The sequence below is a fragment of the Recurvomyces mirabilis genome, assembly GCF_035927965.1.
Source record: "Recurvomyces mirabilis strain CCFEE 5264 chromosome Unknown scaffold_9, whole genome shotgun sequence".
Lineage (NCBI taxonomy): Eukaryota > Fungi > Ascomycota > Dothideomycetes > Mycosphaerellales > Teratosphaeriaceae > Recurvomyces > Recurvomyces mirabilis.
In genome coordinates, this window is record NW_027041943.1 from 23,257 (window position 1) to 43,410 (window position 20,154).

At 53.1% G+C, this 20,154-nt stretch overlaps 6 protein-coding genes across 6 annotated transcripts; 2 read left to right on the forward strand and 4 right to left on the reverse strand.

Moving 5' to 3' along the window:
• Window positions 1-4: 4 nt before the first annotated feature.
• On the forward strand, window positions 5-2,160 carry LTS14_004025 (uncharacterized protein; the record flags this gene model as incomplete). The annotated part of the gene is made up of 5 exons (XM_064836727.1): window positions 5-775; window positions 831-972; window positions 1,029-1,192; window positions 1,336-1,530; window positions 1,582-2,160. 5 exons carry the CDS (start codon window positions 5-7, stop codon window positions 2,158-2,160), a joined length of 1,851 nt encoding a protein of 616 aa, XP_064695360.1.
• A 262-nt stretch (window positions 2,161-2,422) lies between these two features.
• Window positions 2,423-6,318, reverse strand: LTS14_004026 (uncharacterized protein; the record flags this gene model as incomplete). Its single annotated transcript, XM_064836728.1, has 2 exons — window positions 2,423-2,974; window positions 3,037-6,318. 2 exons carry the CDS (start codon window positions 6,316-6,318, stop codon window positions 2,423-2,425), a joined length of 3,834 nt encoding a protein of 1,277 aa, XP_064695361.1.
• Window positions 6,319-7,025: 707 nt separating this feature from the next.
• On the reverse strand, window positions 7,026-11,372 carry LTS14_004027 (uncharacterized protein; the record flags this gene model as incomplete). The annotated part of the gene is made up of 1 exon (XM_064836729.1): window positions 7,026-11,372. One exon carries the CDS (start codon window positions 11,370-11,372, stop codon window positions 7,026-7,028), a length of 4,347 nt encoding a protein of 1,448 aa, XP_064695362.1.
• Window positions 11,373-12,796: 1,424 nt separating this feature from the next.
• Window positions 12,797-14,384, reverse strand: LTS14_004028 (uncharacterized protein; the record flags this gene model as incomplete). The annotated part of the gene is made up of 3 exons (XM_064836730.1): window positions 12,797-14,204; window positions 14,258-14,289; window positions 14,352-14,384. The coding sequence occupies 3 exons, from the start codon at window positions 14,382-14,384 to the stop codon at window positions 12,797-12,799; spliced, it is 1,473 nt and encodes a 490-aa protein (XP_064695363.1).
• Window positions 14,385-15,028: 644 nt separating this feature from the next.
• On the reverse strand, window positions 15,029-16,240 carry LTS14_004029 (uncharacterized protein; the record flags this gene model as incomplete). The annotated part of the gene is made up of 2 exons (XM_064836731.1): window positions 15,029-15,267; window positions 15,322-16,240. The coding sequence occupies 2 exons, from the start codon at window positions 16,238-16,240 to the stop codon at window positions 15,029-15,031; spliced, it is 1,158 nt and encodes a 385-aa protein (XP_064695364.1).
• Window positions 16,241-17,229: 989 nt separating this feature from the next.
• LTS14_004030 (uncharacterized protein) lies at window positions 17,230-18,777 on the forward strand (the record flags this gene model as incomplete). Its single annotated transcript, XM_064836732.1, has 4 exons — window positions 17,230-18,321; window positions 18,368-18,476; window positions 18,534-18,563; window positions 18,638-18,777. 4 exons carry the CDS (start codon window positions 17,230-17,232, stop codon window positions 18,775-18,777), a joined length of 1,371 nt encoding a protein of 456 aa, XP_064695365.1.
• Between the last annotated feature and the right edge of the window lie 1,377 nt (window positions 18,778-20,154).

The window sequence follows — 20,154 nt, forward strand, 5'->3', positions numbered from 1 at the left end:
CAACATGGTCACGAACGAGCAAGTAGCTGCATGGGTATCTGGCGTTGATCTTATTGCGCAAGACAATACTCCTAGCACAGTGACAATCCAGTTCTCGGGCCCTTTCGACCGCTTTGAGCGCCGCATGGTCCAGTCTGCGTCCTTGGAGACTCTTTACAAGATCGCTTTCCGGGCGATGAAAGGCCGACACACAATCTTCCAGCTCGCCAAGGACAACATTGCCATCTCCACTTCGCCGATACGCACGATTGCACAGCAAAACTTGCAGGATAGAGATCTCCTCAGTATACGCATCGCCGATGAGGCCGACTTGGGAGCTGGTTCTACCCAGCGAACTCAAGCTCGCGGCAATTTATGCCTCGTGAAGGTCTTTGAGCTCCATGGCGACATGCTTTTCGCCTACTGGGTACGTAGGGATACCGTGTTGACGATCGGCTCCATCTTCTGGAAGTACTGGCGGCATATCTATTCCGAAGCACGGGCGCACAATCTAGAAGAGGCGAGGCTTTGCTGGATGAATCTCGAGAACTCTGGTGATGGCAGGCTGTCTGGCAACTACGTGCACGGCCCCGAGAACCTCTCTGCCTACCTTGACGCCCAGCACTGTTTCGGCCATCTGGGCGAGGAGAAGGTGTTTCGAGACCAAACAAGGACGGCGAGGCCTCATGATCAGCCACTCGTGTTCAAAGTGGCTATCTCGATGAAGAAGCAGCGCGCGGAGACGAAGCGCGATCGTAAGATCTCCAGGCTGGATGCGCTCAAGCAGATCTTCCAGGTATGGCTACTCAGACCTGTCACAGCTGCATTTCTATGGCTAATACTTATTTTAGGCTCTGATTAATCGTATCCTCGCGTACAGCTACAAGACTCATATCGGCCTTGTCACAGTCGGTACCAATGCTCAGCTGGTCAAGCAGCTTGATGGCGTGATTGAGAACTTCAGGCGTGCTGTTGACACCATGTCTGCTTCTGGTACGTACGAGTCACGCATGTATTCGACAGACGATGTTCCTGCTAACGGAAGACAGGTGACACCGCCCTGTGGGACTCCCTGGCTTTGGCCCACGACCAGCTCAAAGAGTATAGCAAGAAGTATCCCGAGGCCAAGAAGCGCATTATTGTGATTAGTGACGGCTGTGACACGACATCGAAGAGTCAGACTGCAAGTGGCGCATACTGGCTGTTGAAGGAGGTATGCTATGGTTAATTCTTTCTCAGATAGAAATGTTTTACTGATCGTAGTATGCAGGCCGACACCGCTCTTGATATTATTACTCTTGGCGACGAAGACAACAAGGACCTTATGGCAGCATCTTACCTGCTCGGCTGCTACAGTTTGCACCCTCTGTCAATGGAGCACGCTTTGACGATGACCGAATGGAGCCTTTCCTCAGTCTGTCGGAGCGTCCTCCGGTCATGCCTTTCCCTGGTGTACCACGTAATCAGGCTCAGCTTGCGCAGAAGTTCAAACTGGCAAAGTATCTGGCGACTTACACGACTGCGAATGAGGAGAACATGCCGCCGCGCAAGGTAAGTCTTCTCTTCATTATATCAATATAGAGTCGAGCTAATGTGGAGTAGGAGCACCCGAACCTGCATGATGACTTTGTGCTGTTGACGACTGCCACGCCCATGGCTTGGAGAAGTGTAGCGACAAGCAGTACCGGTAACCGTTCGAATCTTCGACAATCACGTCTGCTGCGCGAAGTCAACCTTCTGAGCTCTCGTCCGTCGCCAACGTACGACATCTACGTGTCCGAGAGCGACATGTCCTTCATGAAAGCTGTCGTCTCTGGTCCAGCAGGCTCTCCATACGAGGCCGGCACATTCGTCCTCTACCTCGATGCCGATGACACGTACCCGACATTTGCCCCGAAGGCTCGCTTCATCACGAAGATCAAGCACCCGAACGTCAACGCCCATGGTCGTATCTGCCATTCGATCTTCAATCGCGACTGGACTTCGGACACGATGATGACGACAATCATGGACACCATCTATGGCCTGCTGTACCAACCTGAGACCCAAGATCCAGTCAGCACCAGTGCCACGCTCGCCTATCATCACGATCAGGTTGAGTATGCTGAGGATGTGCGCAAGTTCACTGCCGTCCATGCGAAGAAGACTAGAGAGGAGTGGAGGGCTGAGTTACTAGGTTAGGAGGGAAGAGAGGTTGAGGGAAGATGCTAAGGGCTGGGCCGGGCCATATGCTTGTGCTAACTGAGGCCGATGAGGTCACAGAAGAATTGCGCATGCAATACGGATTGGGTTGCCAGCTGGCCTACTGAACAGTGAAAATGTAACGTGGGAAGTCTGCGCCTGCCGTAATTCATGTTCACATCATCTAACTTCCAACTCTCAATATGCCGAACGCTTCTGGAACAACAGCTTCATCCCACCGCTTCGTCGAGTTTCTAGCTTATCACCGCCCATAATCAAGACTAGGAATAACCACAGGCCCATACTTAAGCGGCTGTCCACCGCCACTCATACCATCAACCCCCTGAATCATGAAATCCGCCGCTAAACTCAACCTCCCGCTCCCTTGCCCCGGCGTCACATTCCCAAAACTCCCCTGCACGACCTCGGGATCATAAGCAACCATAGCAAGATAACTCCTCCTGCCCATTAATCGCCTCAATTCCCTCGGTCGTCCATCAACATCCGCGGCGAATATCTCCATCATATCTTCTTTCGTATCCGTAGGCACGGAGGGGGTGGATCGGTGGCCGTTGGCGGGGATGTAGAGGGGTTTGTTGTTATGCAAGAATTTGATTACATATGCCGGTGAGGGCGCGTTGACGATCGGGGAACTGATGAGTTGATACATTGTTTTGTGGTCCGAAGGATGAGCTGGGTCGTGCACGAGGCCGGCGCCGGAGACGTTGACGGAGCCGGAGAGGAAGGTCATGCGCATGGATTTGTTGTGGGAGATGCCTTGGAGGGTGCGGATGAGATATGTGCGTTCGAGGTCCTGGGGAGAGTATTGTTAGTATTCTTCGCACATTGTACCGGACTTGGTGGGAAAGCACTAACCTTTGACTCATGCGTCCACATATCTCGCAACTCATCCAGGACCTCCACCTCGCCGAATGGGCTAAGCACATTCTGCATCAGACCGGACTTCCCTACTGCCTTCTTCACGCCAGCAAATCCAGAGTGAACCATATCCTTCGCACCCACCACACCCGCCACACCACCAGCAACTTTCCCAAGCATATTAAAGCCACCAGTTACCATCTTCTTCCCCGTCGTAGCAACCTGCGCCACTTGCTCCACGGCCTCCAACCTCGGATAAATGACCGGCACAGGAATAAGCCAAAGACAATGCTGGACACTCGGCGGCAACACCGCAATCTTCGGGAAAAGACCTTGATACGTCGGACCCGCCATAACCTGCCCAGTACCACGCTCACTCCTCGTGTCCGGCCCCACAAGAACCACACTCGGACCGAAATACTTGATAAAATGCCAGCCCGTACCAGTAATAGTGAAGAGATCAATATCGTTATTCACCGCTCGCAGGATCTCATGCGTAGTATGATGTTGGAAGAGAAGATACATCTCGATTCCCAACCGACCCAGTCCCTTGAAAATATGGCTCTGTTGCATATACTCGGGATAACTGCCATAGCCATCAAAGATGTCATGATCGTCCAGACAGCAGACCTGCGGGATCTGGGCGAACGCTTCTCGGATCGCGGGCTGGTCGAAGTGGGAGGTGTAGTAGTGGAAATAAGCGTGGCTGACATCCTCCTCCATCTTGGGACTCCAGGGAGTGTTTTTCCGATTCTCCTTCCCGCTGATCTGCGTCCATTGTCGTAGAGCTGGGATATCCTTCCACAATCTATCCGCGTAGATCTGCCCGCCGAGCCCGACTTGAGTGTGGAACCCACCGCATTCTTGGTGTTTCAGTAGGACGTCTCGCCACATTAATCCCACTCCGCCCAACTTCGTCCGCTCGTTGGCATTGACGTTCAGCGCAAAGTCGTTCCCGCTGTGAGCTACGAACCGCCAACTTACTTCGTGCCGGCCAGCAACCAGGAACTCGTATCGTGTACAGCCGAGATGTGATGTAATGGCGTATGTCCATTTGGCGGAGCGGTCATCTTCCATCCGAAGGTCGACGTCGTAACGGTAGAAGATCCAGCGTTGGTGGCTGTGGATAGGGTGAGCTTTGAGTTGTCGTGGGTTGGGTGAGAGATCGGTGCTTTGGTGGATGTGGATAGTGGGTGGTTGAGCGGCATCCGTGACGACCATGATACTGCCTAGCCAGAGTCCACGCTCGAGGTCCATGTTTGTGTAGCGGAGATAAGGGCCGAAGTAGACACCGTTCGCGGGCTGGATCTTGTACATGTCTACGCCTGCACTAGGTGGCGGACCCGTGAAACCTCCTGTGGCGGTCGGTGATGCGAGCGAGTTCATACTGAGCATACTGTTTCTTGGGTCGAACGTTGCAGACTGTGGTACAGGACCAAATCCAGGCGAGGCCAAAGGCTGCTTGAACACAGATGAAACAGGCGAGGCTATAGGATTATTGAAGGTCGAGACCGGACTCATAGGCTCCTGCATATTGAGCGGCGTTGGACCTTTTGGAAACTCCCATTGCGTACTCTGCGATGGTAGATGGATATAATAGTACTGACCCGAATTGTTGTCCAGATGTGCTATCCAACCCTCTGGTAATGGTGGCGGCGAAGCTGGACCGGTGCCAGAGGGACCAGGAGAAGCACTCTGAGCATTGGCCTGCGCAGTATTGACAGGAGACAGTATTTGCGCTGCACCATTTTGTTGATGCTGAGGTTGTGGTGAAGAGCTTGACCCAGGCTGCGTACTGTTTGCGAATGCTGGATGCTGTCTCAAGTTCGGATCCTGCGTGGAAGGCTTCGGCTGTGCTACTGGAGTATTTGCAATGCCCACCGCAGGTGAGCCATTATTCGCTCGAAGTCCCTTCTCATTAGGATATGGCGAATGCACAGTACCAGGCGCCGGAGGCGAATAAGCTGGCGGCGGCTCTTCATGTACGCTCAGACTACCCATACGCTGATTCAGACCCTCTGCTGCACCGCCACCACCAGTAGAAGGCTGAGGAGGCGTAGGATAAGTAGGCTGACTTGTTTGTCGAGGTCTGAACTGAGAGGGAACATTGGATCCTCTCGAGCTGATCTCTTCTGTGCCCTGGAATGTGACAGGTTGCGAGCCATGAGGTTGTGAGCCTGGCCGTTCAGTCGGGCTCCAACGCCCACCACTTGGTGCACCAGCTACTGCTTGCTGAGTGACTGGAGGCGTGCCTCGCTGTGCTCTTGGCGCAGCATATTCTGCTCTTCTTGCCGCCGCAGCCGCACTCTGAGCTTGCATTTCATTGAGAGTGTCCTGTCCTGGTATGCCAGAAGCCGCGTATCGCGCCTCGATACCGCTAAGTCCAGATTGTGGCGTTGGGTCGATAGGAGTTTCGGGAGGTGGCGGACTACCCCTGCTCGCTCTTGTCGTCGATGTGGAAGCTGTACTACTCAGCCTGTTCACTCCAGCAGGATTCGGAATATGTATCCTATCAGTGGGTATGCCCTGTGGCACACCTGCTGCCGGACTCGGCGCTGCAGCAAGCGGAGGAGGATAGTAATGCTGGTAATCTCCACTATCCGATGGCGTGGCAGCTGTAGTCTGTATAGTAGGCGGACTCATGCTTCCCAGTCCAGGCGTCACAGCACCTGTCTTAGTCTTCCCAAGCACAGGTATGCTGAACAGTGTCCCACCCTCATCATCGTCCTCATTACTCTTATGCGGCGGCTCCGGCCCACCAGGAGAATCAGGCGGAACGATACTCTTCGGTGCCGCACCTCTCCTCTCCGCTATCCTGCCTGCGGAGAGAGGAGGCGAGGCACCGTATCCACCTGCTGTGGGTCTGTTCGGATCGCCTGCGTCGAACCTCGCTCTTCTGCTGTTGGCGCTGCCGGCTCCTGATGAAGCATCGGAGGCCATGCTCTGTCTCCTCGCACCGGGCGGGCCTCCCGCTCGACCTTCCTCTGCTGCTGCTTCCTGTGGTGTCGCTGTTCGACCTGGAGCCCGTCGCTCACCCCGTCGCTGTCTCTCATCCGGGTATGGGAGCGGTCCTGTTGGCGGGGGGCTGGTAGGTGCACCATAAGCTGCTGAGCCCGGTTGTGGTACGATATAGTTCGCCCACTGGGCTGTAGGCTTGTCTACACCGGCCGCTAGACCGTTCGGACTCGACTGCTTGTTGATCCGCAGTGGTTTGGGGGTCTCGGACTGGGTCGGTCGTGTTGGTTCGGAACTGAGGAACAGTTCCTCGTGGTTCGCCATGATCGATCGTGCCTTCTCCAATTATATATGTCGCCAGAAGCAGGCTGTTTCACTTGGGTAAGGAGGAGCTGCACAGCTTATGCGCGCTCGTCGATCACTGCGTCGTCGCACCACGCTATTCTGTTATGTGCAGGCTGATGTCACTTGTGATCCTCGTGTATATATTCAAGACTGTGGGAATCGCAAAGTGGCAAGAACATCGACTTAGTAGTCATTCGACCTACCTTCTCAAGCTACTTCGTAGGGCCGCCGTCTAGCGACCTTCCAGCTCATGCCAGCCCAAAGTGACTGCCTGTAAGCGCTGCAATACCACGATCCTCTGGCCAATCAAAACGCAAAACGTCACCTTTTGCCGCCAGTGGAAAGCGACGACACAACTGGGCGTCTTGGCGGGGTGCACACTCCTGTTATTCTTGCTAGGTTTGACTTCAGATGTAATGAGATAGGAGGCGACAATTGTAAAGACCGTGGCAACAAAGATATATCGGACCCATGACCAGCCGAAGTATGGGTGCCATCGATGTCTACAGAATGCCGGAGTATGTATACTAACCACATCCTCCCGCTATGCTACGCTATGCCCGTGCTATACATACTGTATTGTCGCCCCAAACCCCTCCTAACATCCTCCTAAAGATGCAAAGGAACATTCCCAGCCGCGACCTCACTGCTCCACCATATCAAAGTCCTCTCTAATACCCCAACACCTACACAACCCTCTTCTGCAAAAACACAGGCACATCACTCAAATCCAACCCCCACTGCTCCCCCATCTGCTTGCTCCTCCTCTTCCCGGCAAAATCACTCCCACTATCCCTCGTGCCCGCACTACCCGAGAACCCTTCTCCTCGATCCCAACCATACTGTAGACCACCGGAGTACCGATCCACTACCTTCTCCGAGCTACGGTTGCTGTTCAACGTGAGCGTGGACTGGGAAGCGGCAGTCGGGACGTTCGTGCTGGACGTCTTCTTGGTGGAAATTAGAGAGGGCATACTATTGGCGGCCTCGTTTATCCTCGCGAATGCCGCAGCGCGAGAGGCCTGTATCGACGACATGGCTGGGCTGGTTGGTGAGGTGATGTTGGGTGTGGAATTATAGTTCTGCTGTGGTGGGACATAAGGGAAGTAGTTCCCGCTCGGTGTCCTGACTCTGCCGCCCGGACTCCTGGCTCGGTTGATGGTGGTGGTAGTTGTGGTACTGGTATAGCTCTTCATGGTACCCGCAGTGCCTGTCCGAGGAACATCCGGTTTCACGGGTCGCGGATCCCAAGACTTCAGCGTGACGAAGGTCGAAGTCGATGCTGTAGTGATGGCACTGTCTGTCCTCGGCACATCCTCCTTGGTCGGTCGATTCTCTTTGTCTTCTGTCTGGATCAGCTCACGGTAGAGATCCGAGTGCTGCGATGCCATATCCGTGGGTCGTTTGCGCGCATTTGCTCGGGCGACTGTCTCGGCTGCGAGTGGTGTGATATATCTTGATACCACGATCGATGGACCCTTGGATGGCTCGCGCTGCAGAGCAGTAGTAGCAGCTGAAGTCTTGCGCGAGACAGGTGGTGACTCGGCAGTAATGACCGAGATCTCGTCGCCAGCGGGCATGCCCAATCTCTGGTTTAACGATTCGCGACGCTTACGCCAGAGCTTGGCTTGTTCTTCCCAGCCTGGCCAACCTGCGTGCTGAGAATCGTGACTCGGCGTCGTGACTTCCGCGACTGGCTCAACAATCGTAGCCTCGTGAGCAGGCTCGACGAAGCTGGAGTTCTCGGAGCTGGAGCCTGCGAGCTCGCGAACGTGGAAGTTGATAGCAGCTTGTTTGGCGGCTGCACGTTCTGCGCGCGATAGCCCAGCAGGTATGTCGTGGATGACTTGTGGACCCATCTCAGCTTTGCCGTGCCCGATGAGTTCCACTTCTGCAAGGCGTTGCATCTCAGCCCGATCTCTGGTCTCGTTGCTGTTGCGCGCTGAGGCGTCCGGCGACGAGACAGTGCTATCTTTGAGTCTCTTCGCCACAAGGTCATCAGACTTCGAGGCTTTGAAGACCATATCAGCGGGCAACTCTGGCATAGGTGGAATGCTCTCTGCGTAGTCTTTCTTTGCACTGATCGGCGAGCGCTCCAACGATGGCGATTGAGATGATGCTTTACTCGTCCAATCCGGGAATCGATCCTCAACACGGCGTGTAGGTGTGGTGGGCGTACTGGACTTGCCACTCTTGGGTGTAGCCATTCGTGGGCGGTCCTGTATTGGCACCGTGTCTCCTTTCGCGAAATCTTTGCTCTTCATGCGTGCAAGTTCCGACGCTGCCGTGCTGTCCATACCCTTCGTAGCTTTAATCTTGTGTAACCCGGTGGTAATTAAAGACGGCGTTTGGAGCTGATGAAGCGTCGCACCACGTGCCGGAGCTGTCCTACGCTTCACCTGGTTCGTTGCGATGTCGTAAGATCCGGATCCGAGAGTCTGCGCCACTGAACTAAAATCAGAAAATGCCGGTGGTGTCTCGTCGCCAGGGCTTGAAGCTGCCAGTTCGTGCAAATCATCCTTCTTGGTGACCATGTCAAAACCTGGGTTCTTCATGTTCTGGTTTCGGTGGCGGCCAGCACTCTTGCTTCGCAGTTTCATCAGGCTCCACCCACGACCTGTGTCGGGCGAGGCTGAGCGCATGACGGTGTTGTGAACACTTTTGCTTCGGCCACGGCCACGCTCAAAAGCGCCAATCTCGGTACTATCAGTGGCAGCCATCTCTTGAGGAGCAGTGGCTTGAACAACGCGGCCAGTATTCTCGAGATGGTGATCTTCGGCAGCTAGATGCAGATCCGCATCAGAAGGCAAGTGCGAAAAGCGATCAGCGAAACCAGACAAGACCGAGTCAGGGAGAGCAGGAAGCTCAGGCGCAGAAGCTTGGCATGCCTTCAGCTTTTGAGCTTCTTCTCTCCGCTGCTTCTTGATATGTGGTGGGATGGCTTTCTGTAGCTTCTTCTGCTGCTTGGCCACGGTGGACGGCAATACGTGGCCAGCTGGGGAGATTTGTAGAGAAGCTATGGTAGGTACAGAGTCAGTCGAGTCCAGCTTGGTCGGGCTAGGCAAGGTCGGCAAGCTCGAGCGCTTGTCAGTTTTCAGTGTATGTAGTCTGAGAAGTGGAGCTGGTAGCATCTTCTTTGGCTTCGTCACCGCAGCATTTCGAGCTGGCGAGGTGAGGAATTCCTTGAAAGTGTACAGACTCTCGACATCGGTAGTGTCTTTGATCTTCTGCGGGATGAGAGTCTTGACTGACTTTATCTCCATCGGGCTGGTAGCCTGTTCGTCGTCGAAGGCGTTACCTAGAAAAGCAGCGTAGTTGGAGACGACCATCTGACTTGAGGCGGAGGGCGCCACTCCCGTGTGGCTCTCACGGCGCTCGTAGTATAGCTTGGTCGAAGACACTCGCCAAGAGTCGCCTGATCCGTAGCCACTGTCTTTGTGCGCTGGCATGGGACGAGGACCTTGCGTCTGCAGTCTGGGACTCGGTAGAGTCTCTTCGCTGGAGCGGTCGATGACAGTACTGACGCTGGTGGTCGACTTTGCATCGCCTGTCAGTCGAGAAAGAGCAGCTTCTGGGGTGCCGTTCACTTCATTAACCCCGTCATCTCCGTCGCTATCATATACAGTGGATAACCGCATGGCGAAGTCCCGTAGTACGTTCTGTTCGTGTGTATTATTGGACGAAGGCTCGTTATCGCTCGTGGGTTCCGCAGGTATATGAGAAGCTCGGTGGCTCCATCTCTGTTTGAAACGCGGCGTGGGGGCATCGGAAACAGGTGAAACACTGCCATCGTCGAAGCTTTGCCGTCCCATATTAGGCGTGATGCGTAGGGACGCTGCTTTTGACGACCTCAAAGACTCTTTGGATGGTGTGGAGATGCCTGACAGTCTGCTTGCGCGCTGCTTGCGCTGCTGCACTGCTCTGTCCGAGCTCATGATACGGTCGCGGATCGAGATGCTGTCGTCGCTAATGCGACGCGACAATGTCTCGCTCCCGGGCATAGGACTCACAACAAAGCTTGCTCTGCTGTCTGCTCGTAATGATGGAAAGTAGCCATCTTCGAGTCGATGCTGGCCAGCGACAGTGTGGTCTGCACTCCGCCCAGCCTTAATACTCGGCTCCGGTGATGCTGCGCCATTCGTGATGTGAAGCGTGCCTGGCCGGTAGCCACCACTTGGAGACCATGGGTAGTCGCCTGGAGTGACGGCACGTGAGCCGACTGGATTCGTCACATCGTCTGCTAAATCAAGAGCGGCAAGGCTGCTTACTGACGGCGAAGGTATGTGTACTGGCGCAGGCGGCGCGACAGTCTGGGCACCCATCGACATACTATGTTTGAGCCAGCCTGTCGGTCGATCGCTTGCACGGTTCCGTGGTGTCGCATCTTCTGGCTTCCTAAGAATGTCCGCAGATAGTCCTCCTCGTGTCGCAAGACCTGGCGGTAGGGCAGACCTTCGATGGTAGGTGGGTGCGGTGCTAGTCGGCTTGCTCTCCTCGAATGAAGCCTGTTGAGGACTCGAGACCACCTCAACTTCTTTCGTGGGAAGCAGTGCCCTATGCAGTGCTACTAGATCATCTGGCGATGCCGTCTTCTTCAGTTCTTGTAGTAACTGTATCGCTCTAGCAATATCGAGCTCGGCACTCGGCCCTGTCGACGATGCCAAGGTAGTAGTCGGTGCAAGGCTGTCGACGGTTGAGGACGACGACTTCGCACTAGCGTTGACCGCGATATCCATGTTCGAGGTCCTCCGAGTGAACTTGTCCATGAGCTGCATCTTGGAGGAGCTTCTGACTGTGTCCTCTGAAGCTCGGCGACCAACTTCCGGGAATGTGCCTTCGAGTTGCTCTCTCAGCAGCTTTCGTGCTTCAGGCCGACGTAGATCTTCGTAGGACGTCTGGACTGGATATGCCGGCGATAGAGGCGAGACTGGCGATCGAACAGAGTCGTAAGCTCGTGACTTTGACGACCTGTTATTGTTGGCGTTGGGCATGCCTCGCATGCCGAGGGTCAAGCTATGTAGCCGATCAGCCATTTCAGTCGCTGTGCGTTGACAGCATGTAACGTACCAAAGCGAAGGACGTCTGTACGATGGGTCGGTGGCCCTGTACTACACCATGCCGGCCAGATTCCGAGGCAAGGCGGCTGGTTCAGAAACGGATGATCCAGACAATCCAGCCAAACGAAGGTCAAATTCGGGTCACAGGCTTCTTGCCTGGGTGCTGGGAACTGAGCAAAGACAATAATGCTGAGATGATGTCGAGGGATGCTGGTGGGGCGAGGTTAAACCGTTGCCATGGTCGGGCCTGTGGAACTAGTCGTTTCACGGGGACTGCGCCATTGCTGTGAACGTTGTGCTTGTAGCTTTCACACTGACAGGAAGCAGAAGTACCAGTGCCGCTGTAAACACCACTTTTTCAAGGATACAAGCGCCTTCTGATCAGAAAGTGCTGAAACTAAGCGACGGTCGCAGAGATACCGCCCGTGATTGTTACTTGATCAGTCGCGGCATCATCAATTGCAAGGAAATGAAAAGGCAGGTTTCCTGTACGCTCTTCTAAGCTAGGACGTTTGACATGGGTAGTTGCCAGGGCACGACGCCACATCTAAGCACCGAATCGAGTCAAAAGCGAACTCTGTCTATCGATCCATGGCTACCGGCCACTCACAACACAGCTGTCGTTCCCCTTCTGCACTGGCGCCAAATCACAAACCGGGGCGAGGCGTAATGCTGTGGCTGTGCGGTCGCATCACTCGTCCAGCCTGCAAGGATATGGACGAGGCTAGGATCCGAAGTATTGGAAGCCGAACGACCGCAATCATCTGCCTTGCTGCGGTCTGTACACGACGACCCTCCTCAGCTTCAGCCCGAACGTCGTGCGACACCGCAAACATGTTTCCTCCCGCTTGGATATTGAAGCGGCAGCAATCAATCCTGTGGCGCTTGGCAGCAATAGTCAGTGGCTCCCTGTGATTTCCGCATCTATAGTTCGGTAACATCCCTGCTGGATATCGCAGTCGGTGAACGTGCGAGCCGCCTTGCACACTGCCACCTACGACGCCGGCGCTTGTGGCAATGATCCTTCCATATGCCCAGAGCACGATCTGCCATTGAGTGCGTCTCGATAATGTCTGCACCATGAACATCCTCGAATACCACGGAACACGACTGCTAATGTCATGCTGTAAGGAAATGTCGGCAAGCTTAGCTCTGAGGTCAAAGTCATCTTCCTCGCAAAGCTGTGTCGGTAAACACGAGCACCAAAGTGGCCATACGAATTGATAGAGTTAAATGCGTGCTCGTGCGTCGAGCCTCCTGAAGGACACTGCTGTTCGACTTTAGCGACAGTAGTGGTAGATATGCTACTAACAAAGCTCTGTTACATTTGAATGGCTTGCTCTGAATGCATCTATATCGTATCGTTCATTCACAGCATACCATCCATCCAGACCGTCGTCCTACACTCCTCTAATCCACTCAGTCCCAGTCTTGATGTCTCCAAACCAAGCCATCAGTATATCCTTGAAGTAGTAGCTTCTCGCCCTCCACTGCCCACTAGCTCCAGCCTTGGGCATGATATCTTTAGCCTTCTTGACATATGTGCTCGTCAGTCTCAAGACAGGCTCCTCCTTCATGCTGTTCCTCTCTTTGTCACTAAGTCTTGGAACAACCTCCACCACACCTTCTTTCTGCATGGTGTTGAGCATGCGGCAGATGAGTTGCGCAGTGGCGTCAGCACCAAGTGTCCAGCTGGCATCAACATAGCCGATCACATAGGCTGCGTTTGGCAGATCCTCAAGCATGACGCCTTTCCAGAGGAATTTTCCACCAACATTGTACGGTGCCTTGTCGACGGAGATGGCGATGCCGCCGCCGACTCGTAGTTGAAGCCCAGTAGCTGTCACGATGATATCGGGATTGAGCTCTTTACCGGATGTAAGCTTGATACTGTTCTTGGTGACCTTTTCTATGACCCCAGTCTCAACAGATCCTTTACCAGTCCGCAAAGCCTTATAGAAGTCGCCATCGGGACAGAAACAGACTCGCTGTTCGAAAGGGTTGTAAGACGGATTGAAGTGGGGATCTCGCTGGATGGTGGGTGGCAGTTGAGATTGGGTGATATTCTGGAACATCTTTCGTGCGGCATTGGGAAAGTTGTAAGCGAAGCGGGTGAGCAAGAATGGCACCAGCACCCATTTCCAGCGGATAAGAGTATGCTCGAGAGGCTTATTCCACCAGGTCAACCAGCGGATAGCTTTCTCCATGCCGTCCTCGGAAGGCTGGGACAAGATGTAACTGGGAGATCTTTGCAAGATTGTTACGTTTTCAGCTTTCTTAGCAAGGTTAGGCATGAGGGTGATTGCGGTGGCGCCGGATCCGATGATCACCACTTTCTTGTCGGTGTAGTCCATGTCTTGTGGCCAGAACTGTGGATGGGCTACGGTGCCCTCGAAATCCTCGATACCAGGTATGAGGGTTTTGAGTGGTTGGTCGTAGTCGTAGTAGCCACTGCACAGCAGGAAGAACTTGCTACGGATGGTCTTCTTCTCCTTCCCATTGGCTGTGACGTCAAGAGTCCATGTCTTCGATGTGCTCGAGAAGTCTGCTGCGTCGACATGGTGATGGAATTTGATGTGCTGATCGATGCCGTACATCGCAGCAGACTCCTTCATGTAGTTGATGATCAGCGAACCCTCTGCGATGGAACTCTGCTCCGTCCATGGCCGCCATGGAAAGCCGAAAGTGTACAGGTCTGAATCTGAGCGGATGCCAGGATACTTGAAGAGAGACCAGGTACCACCAATCTCATGGCGGCCTTCGAGGACCGCATATGAGAGGCTCGGGCAGCGTTCTTGCAAACGATATCTGCGGGTGGCGTCAGTCTTGAATATGCACACCATGGATTCCTGGGGACTTACGCAAAGTTGATACCCGAAATACCTGCTCCCACCTACAGTAGCAACATAGTCAGCAATCTGTAGTGTCCAATGGCGGTGGCACTGGGCGCCTGACCAGCACTACATCGAAATCTAGCTTCTCCGTCATCTTTGACCTTTGTCAACCACGAAATTGCGGTAATGATACAGCAAGCAAAGGGTAGATTTTGAACAGAGCGAAATGGATTTGAAAACTTTCACAATCAACTTCGGGATTGATGATGATGCTCAAGCTGTTAGCAATGAGATTGGTGGAAGTACGGCGAAGATATATATATGTATGTATAAATCAAGCCAGCCGAGGCTCATATTTTAGTTGCAGTATCGCGCAATCTAAGCCTATCTTGGTATGGATGGCGCGGCCCGGAAGATCGAAAGCACCTCTCCTCTCCTCTCCCCGGGATCAGCAGGTGAGAACAAGTGGTCATCTAGCAGGTCAGTGGCCTCCTTCAGCTTTGCTGACTGTTCCTGGTTATATTGATACACTTGCAAATAAGAAGGTCGCGGTGCCTTGTAGCGGGTTGAAATTGCCAATTCCATTCGATGATAGACGGATGCTGAGGAGATATACAAGCCAGACAAGATAGCACTTTTTATCATCAAACTCTCTTGATCACCACCTCGGTACAGAGATCTGCGACTACCACAATGACAGCTATTCCATAGGATCCGAGCCACAGATCCAGCGAATCTTAGGTGGGCCCGGACGGCAGGACGATACCATACTTTTCACGTCAGTCGACCCTCTTATCATCATGATGTTGCCAATGCGGCAACGATGGCGTCCATAGCCGAGCTCTGAGTTGAGGCATTGGCCGGCGATACGAACGGACCTGACCACACCACACTCAGGGCACTGCCTTGCCGATCATTCGCCCATATACTGTTTGCGTTCTTTTGCAGGAACGTAGCATAGCGGCCCTCTGGACTCGCCTTCTGCAAGATCTGGAGATTTCTAGCAAACACTCCCTTGAATTGACTTCCATCAGCTCCTAGAAATTCTGTCAGCTCGTCCATCGTAGAAGGCTTCTCTTGTGGCAACATACCGCAGTTAGGCTCGCACACGTCGTGCAGGATACCGTTACTGTCAGTCAGATTCGTAATTGCGGCATCTGCGATCTGCTTCGCAATGGTGATATAAGACTGATCGTTAGTGGCACGACTGAGCTCGGACAAGCCACCGAGAATGACACCCTGGTTGTACGACCACACCGTCCCGCCGTTGTTTTTGCATGTCGTGTTGTCCAGGCCGTCGTTGATGGTGTGCTGGGCATTGATCATCCCACTATTCTGGAACCAATTCCATTGACGGACTGCCCATGACCGATAGTATGCTGACTGGCTACCACCACGATTGGCTAGATGTGCAGCTAGATCGAGAAAGAGCTCGTTTGCAATGGCATTGACATAAGTGTGTGCCTTGTCCCACCAGACGCCTGAACATGGCGTTGTGCCCCAAGCAGCCTTGATATTCTCGAAAATCGATTGAGCTTCTTGCAGATATTGCGGGTTACCAGTCACATCATAGGCAGCGACCCACGCAAGTCCCCACCATCCTTCATCGTCGTAGTAGTCGTTGAGAAAGCCGTTGGTCTGCACGGGAGCGGGATGGTGCCAGCCTGGTGGGTAATGTGGCCAATGATTACCATAGTAAGTCCAAGGGAGCCAGTCAGGTCCAACGGTCTTTTGCATGTCTAGATTGTACTGTTGAGCCCTGTAGTATGTGTTCTGGAACACGCCCTGGGATCGAACTTTGATGGAGTCATCGATAGCAGCTAGGTCCGCGATGACCGTTATGCAGTTTGCCGAATTCCACCAGCCGGTCGATGGTATCCAGAGACCTATGGACTGGTTGTACCAGCCCTGAAGCTGTTGATATGCTGCTTCGGCGTTTTGAACAGTGACGGCTTGAGTCGTGCATGTCGATGCTACGACAGCGAAAAGAGCAGATCTAATAGAGGGCATTGTGATGATGCTGAGAAGTGTGAAAGAAAGTCCATGTTCATTTTGACGACAGCTCGCCTACATATAGGTATACCGTACTCCATCCAACGGTCTTATTACAGCATGAGGTTGGTTGCCATCCTCCAGAGACCCGGGACGTGGAGGTGAGGTGAGGTGAGGCATGATGTAACCCTGAGAAGCATTCGTCGGTCGATCGCTGCTGGAAGCAGTTGCAGCACATGCCGGACTATCGAAAATGGACGGCAGGACTCTGCCAGTCTCGGCGACGAAGGATGTCTCTGGCGTTGCTGGAGCAGAGGCTGTTTTTAAACTCTGCAGGCGTGCGGGGACTGGTGAGGAGCATCGGGACGCCATCTCTCCCACGGATCTCGCGAGCTTTCAATACAGAGCGCCCTATTCAGCCGGCTTACTTATCGTGCATTGCGAGTCGCTATTACAAACATGGTGGAGGATGTAGTGCGAGCGATATATTTATGCGCCAAATAACTATCGCATGCTAAGACCTAAAATAAGGGAAAATATAGTATCTCCGAGGAGTGCCTATACCTAGGAAGCTACCTAACGCTCCTTACGCTGCGTTATAACGTATACTAAAAGTAATTATATCTTTAACTTAACTTTTGTTATCTTCCTTACTCTATTTAAGGCTTTATTAGGATAATAATTAGATATTATAATAACTACTTAGGTATAGGCCCTCCTCGAGGATACTATACTTTTCCTAACTTTAGGTCTTAGTATACGATAGTTATTTTGCGCATAATTGTATAGAGAAAGGAAAGGCAGCTGCTTATAGGGAGAAGAGCACGTCGTCACCACGGCCTAACACAGTGCCGATCTGAATACCAGCACAATATAAACGGCAAATCCACACCTGTTGACTACTAGTCTCTCAGGTCCATTAAAGCTGTGCGTCGACCATTTCACTGATTTCCCTGTGGTCCACTGCGCTTCATAGCCCGTCGAGAAAAAAGCTCCACTCTCCACGCATGGCCACCTCCTCTCCCAACCACGCACAAGCTCCCGCACTCATTGAGTTGCACACCACAGGATCCCACGAACTCGGCAACTCATTGAGCGACCCGAACACGGATGTAAACCCCGGGCATAGCACTGCCTCTGCAGCTATTCCACTGGAGCTGACTTTCGCACGCAAGCTCAAGCTCATCAGTGCCCTGCTCTGCTTCTTCAATTGTGGTGTCAACGATGGGAGCCTCGGCGCCCTCATTCCGTACATTCTCAGGACGTACAACATATCTACGGGATGGATGGCTATACCCTACGGCGTTACCTTTCTTGGGTGGCTGATTGCAGCCTTCTTGGGCGGGTATGGACGTATCGTCCTTGGCAGTGGCGGCATGATCATATTTGGAGGAGCAGTACAGCTACTTGCACAGTGCTTTCGACCATGGGTCCCGCCTTTCAGTCTTTTTTCCGTTACGTTCTTCCTTGTCGCTCTCGGTCAAGCGAGTCAGGAACCTCAATGCAATACCTTCGTTTCGAGGTTGAAGAATGCACACCGCTGGCTTGGTCTGCTACACGGCTGCTATGCGATAGGTGGGTTGACTGGTCCTCTCGTAGCGGCAGCCATTGCATCGCATTCGCCCGCTGACTGGGCGTACTTCTACCTCGTGCCAATGGGATTCGGTGTGGTGAACCTTGGTCTATCTTGCTACACATTCCGAGACGAGACCACATACTATCAGAAGCGAGGCCCTCGCCCGAGCAATGCAGGGTCCTCATCATCACAGCGTCGGTCAGCCGCTGCGCTGGTAGAGTTCAAAGCGACTATCAAGCAAAAGAGTGTATGGTTGCTCAGCATCTTCTTCTTCCTGTACCTAGGCGCCGCAATCACAGCAGGAGGCTGGGTGGTAGAGTATCTTGCCACGGTCCGTCATGGCTCTCTATCCAGAGTGGGCTTCATATCGGCAGCGTTCTACGGAGGGCTCGCCGCTGGTCGTTTTGCACTCGCTGAGCCAACCTTTCGATTCGGCGAGAAGAGGATGTTTCTGGTCTACGCGATTATGTCGTTGGTTCTGCAAATTATTTTTTGGAGGGTGCCAAACGTGATAGTAGACTCGGTACGTCGCTGCCATTTTCGGATGAAGCTCAATTTTGTGCTTACAGACACAGGTCATGATCAGCTTGATGGGATTTCTACTTGGCCCGGCATTTGCCACAGGTATAAGCGTTGGATCAAAGCTCATTCCTGTTGAACTCCAACCATCTGGTCTCGGTACGTGGGAAGTGCTATTCCATACAGGCTGTTACTGTTGTACTGACTGTGTAGTAGCTATGATCTTCGTCATGGCACAAGCTGGCGGTAAGAAGCACATGGCTGCAAGCCCACTACTCTTGCCTGAGACATCCGCTAATTCTCTCGTGCGTCGATGCCAGGGGCTATATTTCCGGCCATCACTGGTGTAATCGCTGACAGCGCCGGGGTCAGTACTCTGCAGCCGATCCTGGTCGGCCTACTTTTTGCAATGGCCATCAGTTGGATGCTCGTGCCTGATCCCAAGAAATTGCTCATCTAAGAATGGCTCAAAGCGCTGCTAGATGTTGATAGTGTCCATGGCTCGACTTATGCTTCGCATGGTCAATCGCCAATTTCAGTCGCATTTGGTGCCTGTGGTCCGGCGCATAGTGGACGGATGTCCAGAGGCGTGAGCGCTTGCATTGCTGCTTGATTAATGATCCCATGGGTAACCACGTCGCTGAACCGTGCAGATCCCGCCACTCGTGCCAGGAGCATAGTATGGTTCCTATCGATGGGACTGTTGTCCAAAACTGATATCAATTGATCGACCGCCTGGGAATCGTTGATGCTAACGATGGCAAGCCTGTAGCATCAGAATAAGCACACATTGCAACCAGAGGACAGATTTCTCATACCCGAGGCTCATGTTGACTCCATTTACAGGTACATAAATACTTGTTGGCGTATCGCCCCCCTGAGTTCGCAGTTTATGCAGTATGAATCGTCGAAGTGATGGCTGATATGCTTGGTCGACTACTGGTAGCCCATCGAAGAACAAAAGTTCACTCTCAATTTCTGTAGTCATGATGAGCTCGGAAACGGAAGCATCAGAGTGCGAGGAGCTGTTTTCAAGTTCGGTGGTCTGGTACAATATGAAATGAAAAGGATCTTGACACTATGCTTGGGTAGACGTCACTTTTGAATGATGTCTTGAACGATTGGTCCAAGCGTTCAAAGTTGCCTTTATGTACTGTGAGTCACAACACTCTTGCGCAGTAGCTGTGTAAACGGCATATATGTACAACTATGTTAGCCCCATGGATTGCCGAACATTCTGGAGAAACTCTTCCACGTAGGAGGACGCACAGAGCACGGTCCACCTTCTCGTTCCAAACAGCGGTAATCACCTACAGAATGCACCACTAAGATGATCACCAAGACCCATCTTCGCATTACGGCCATGTAGGCGGAGTGTGAAGTTGACGGTCTGGTGGGAGACTTGGTACCCAGACTTCTTCCACCTAGCGTTCAGCCAGTCAGTCAGAGCGTCAGAGCTCTGCTGCCAGTCATGGTTGTCGTAGCTCTGTAGAACGACGCTCACAACACCTGAGGGCAGTGGTTCGTGGGGGTTAGAAGCAGGGGAGGGGGTGTAGGGGAAGGGAGATGAGGATAGGGTAAAACAGCTCAGCATACTTACCTTGCCTTTTGTCCTTAAGAGGATTAAGTTTTACGTCCTCCTCTTTCGAGGACGGAGGGAGGGACCTGAGTAGATTGTGCCGGGCTTGTGCTGAGCGGATGTCGGTGAGCTTGACCTGCAAGCTGTTGATGTACCTTTCGAATGATCCGCTGCAGCGTTTTAATGCTGTCTTCCGGTACGCCAGGAACCCTGCGCCTGACCAGAACAGAGCCCATGGTAGGAGCGAGTGCTGCTTAT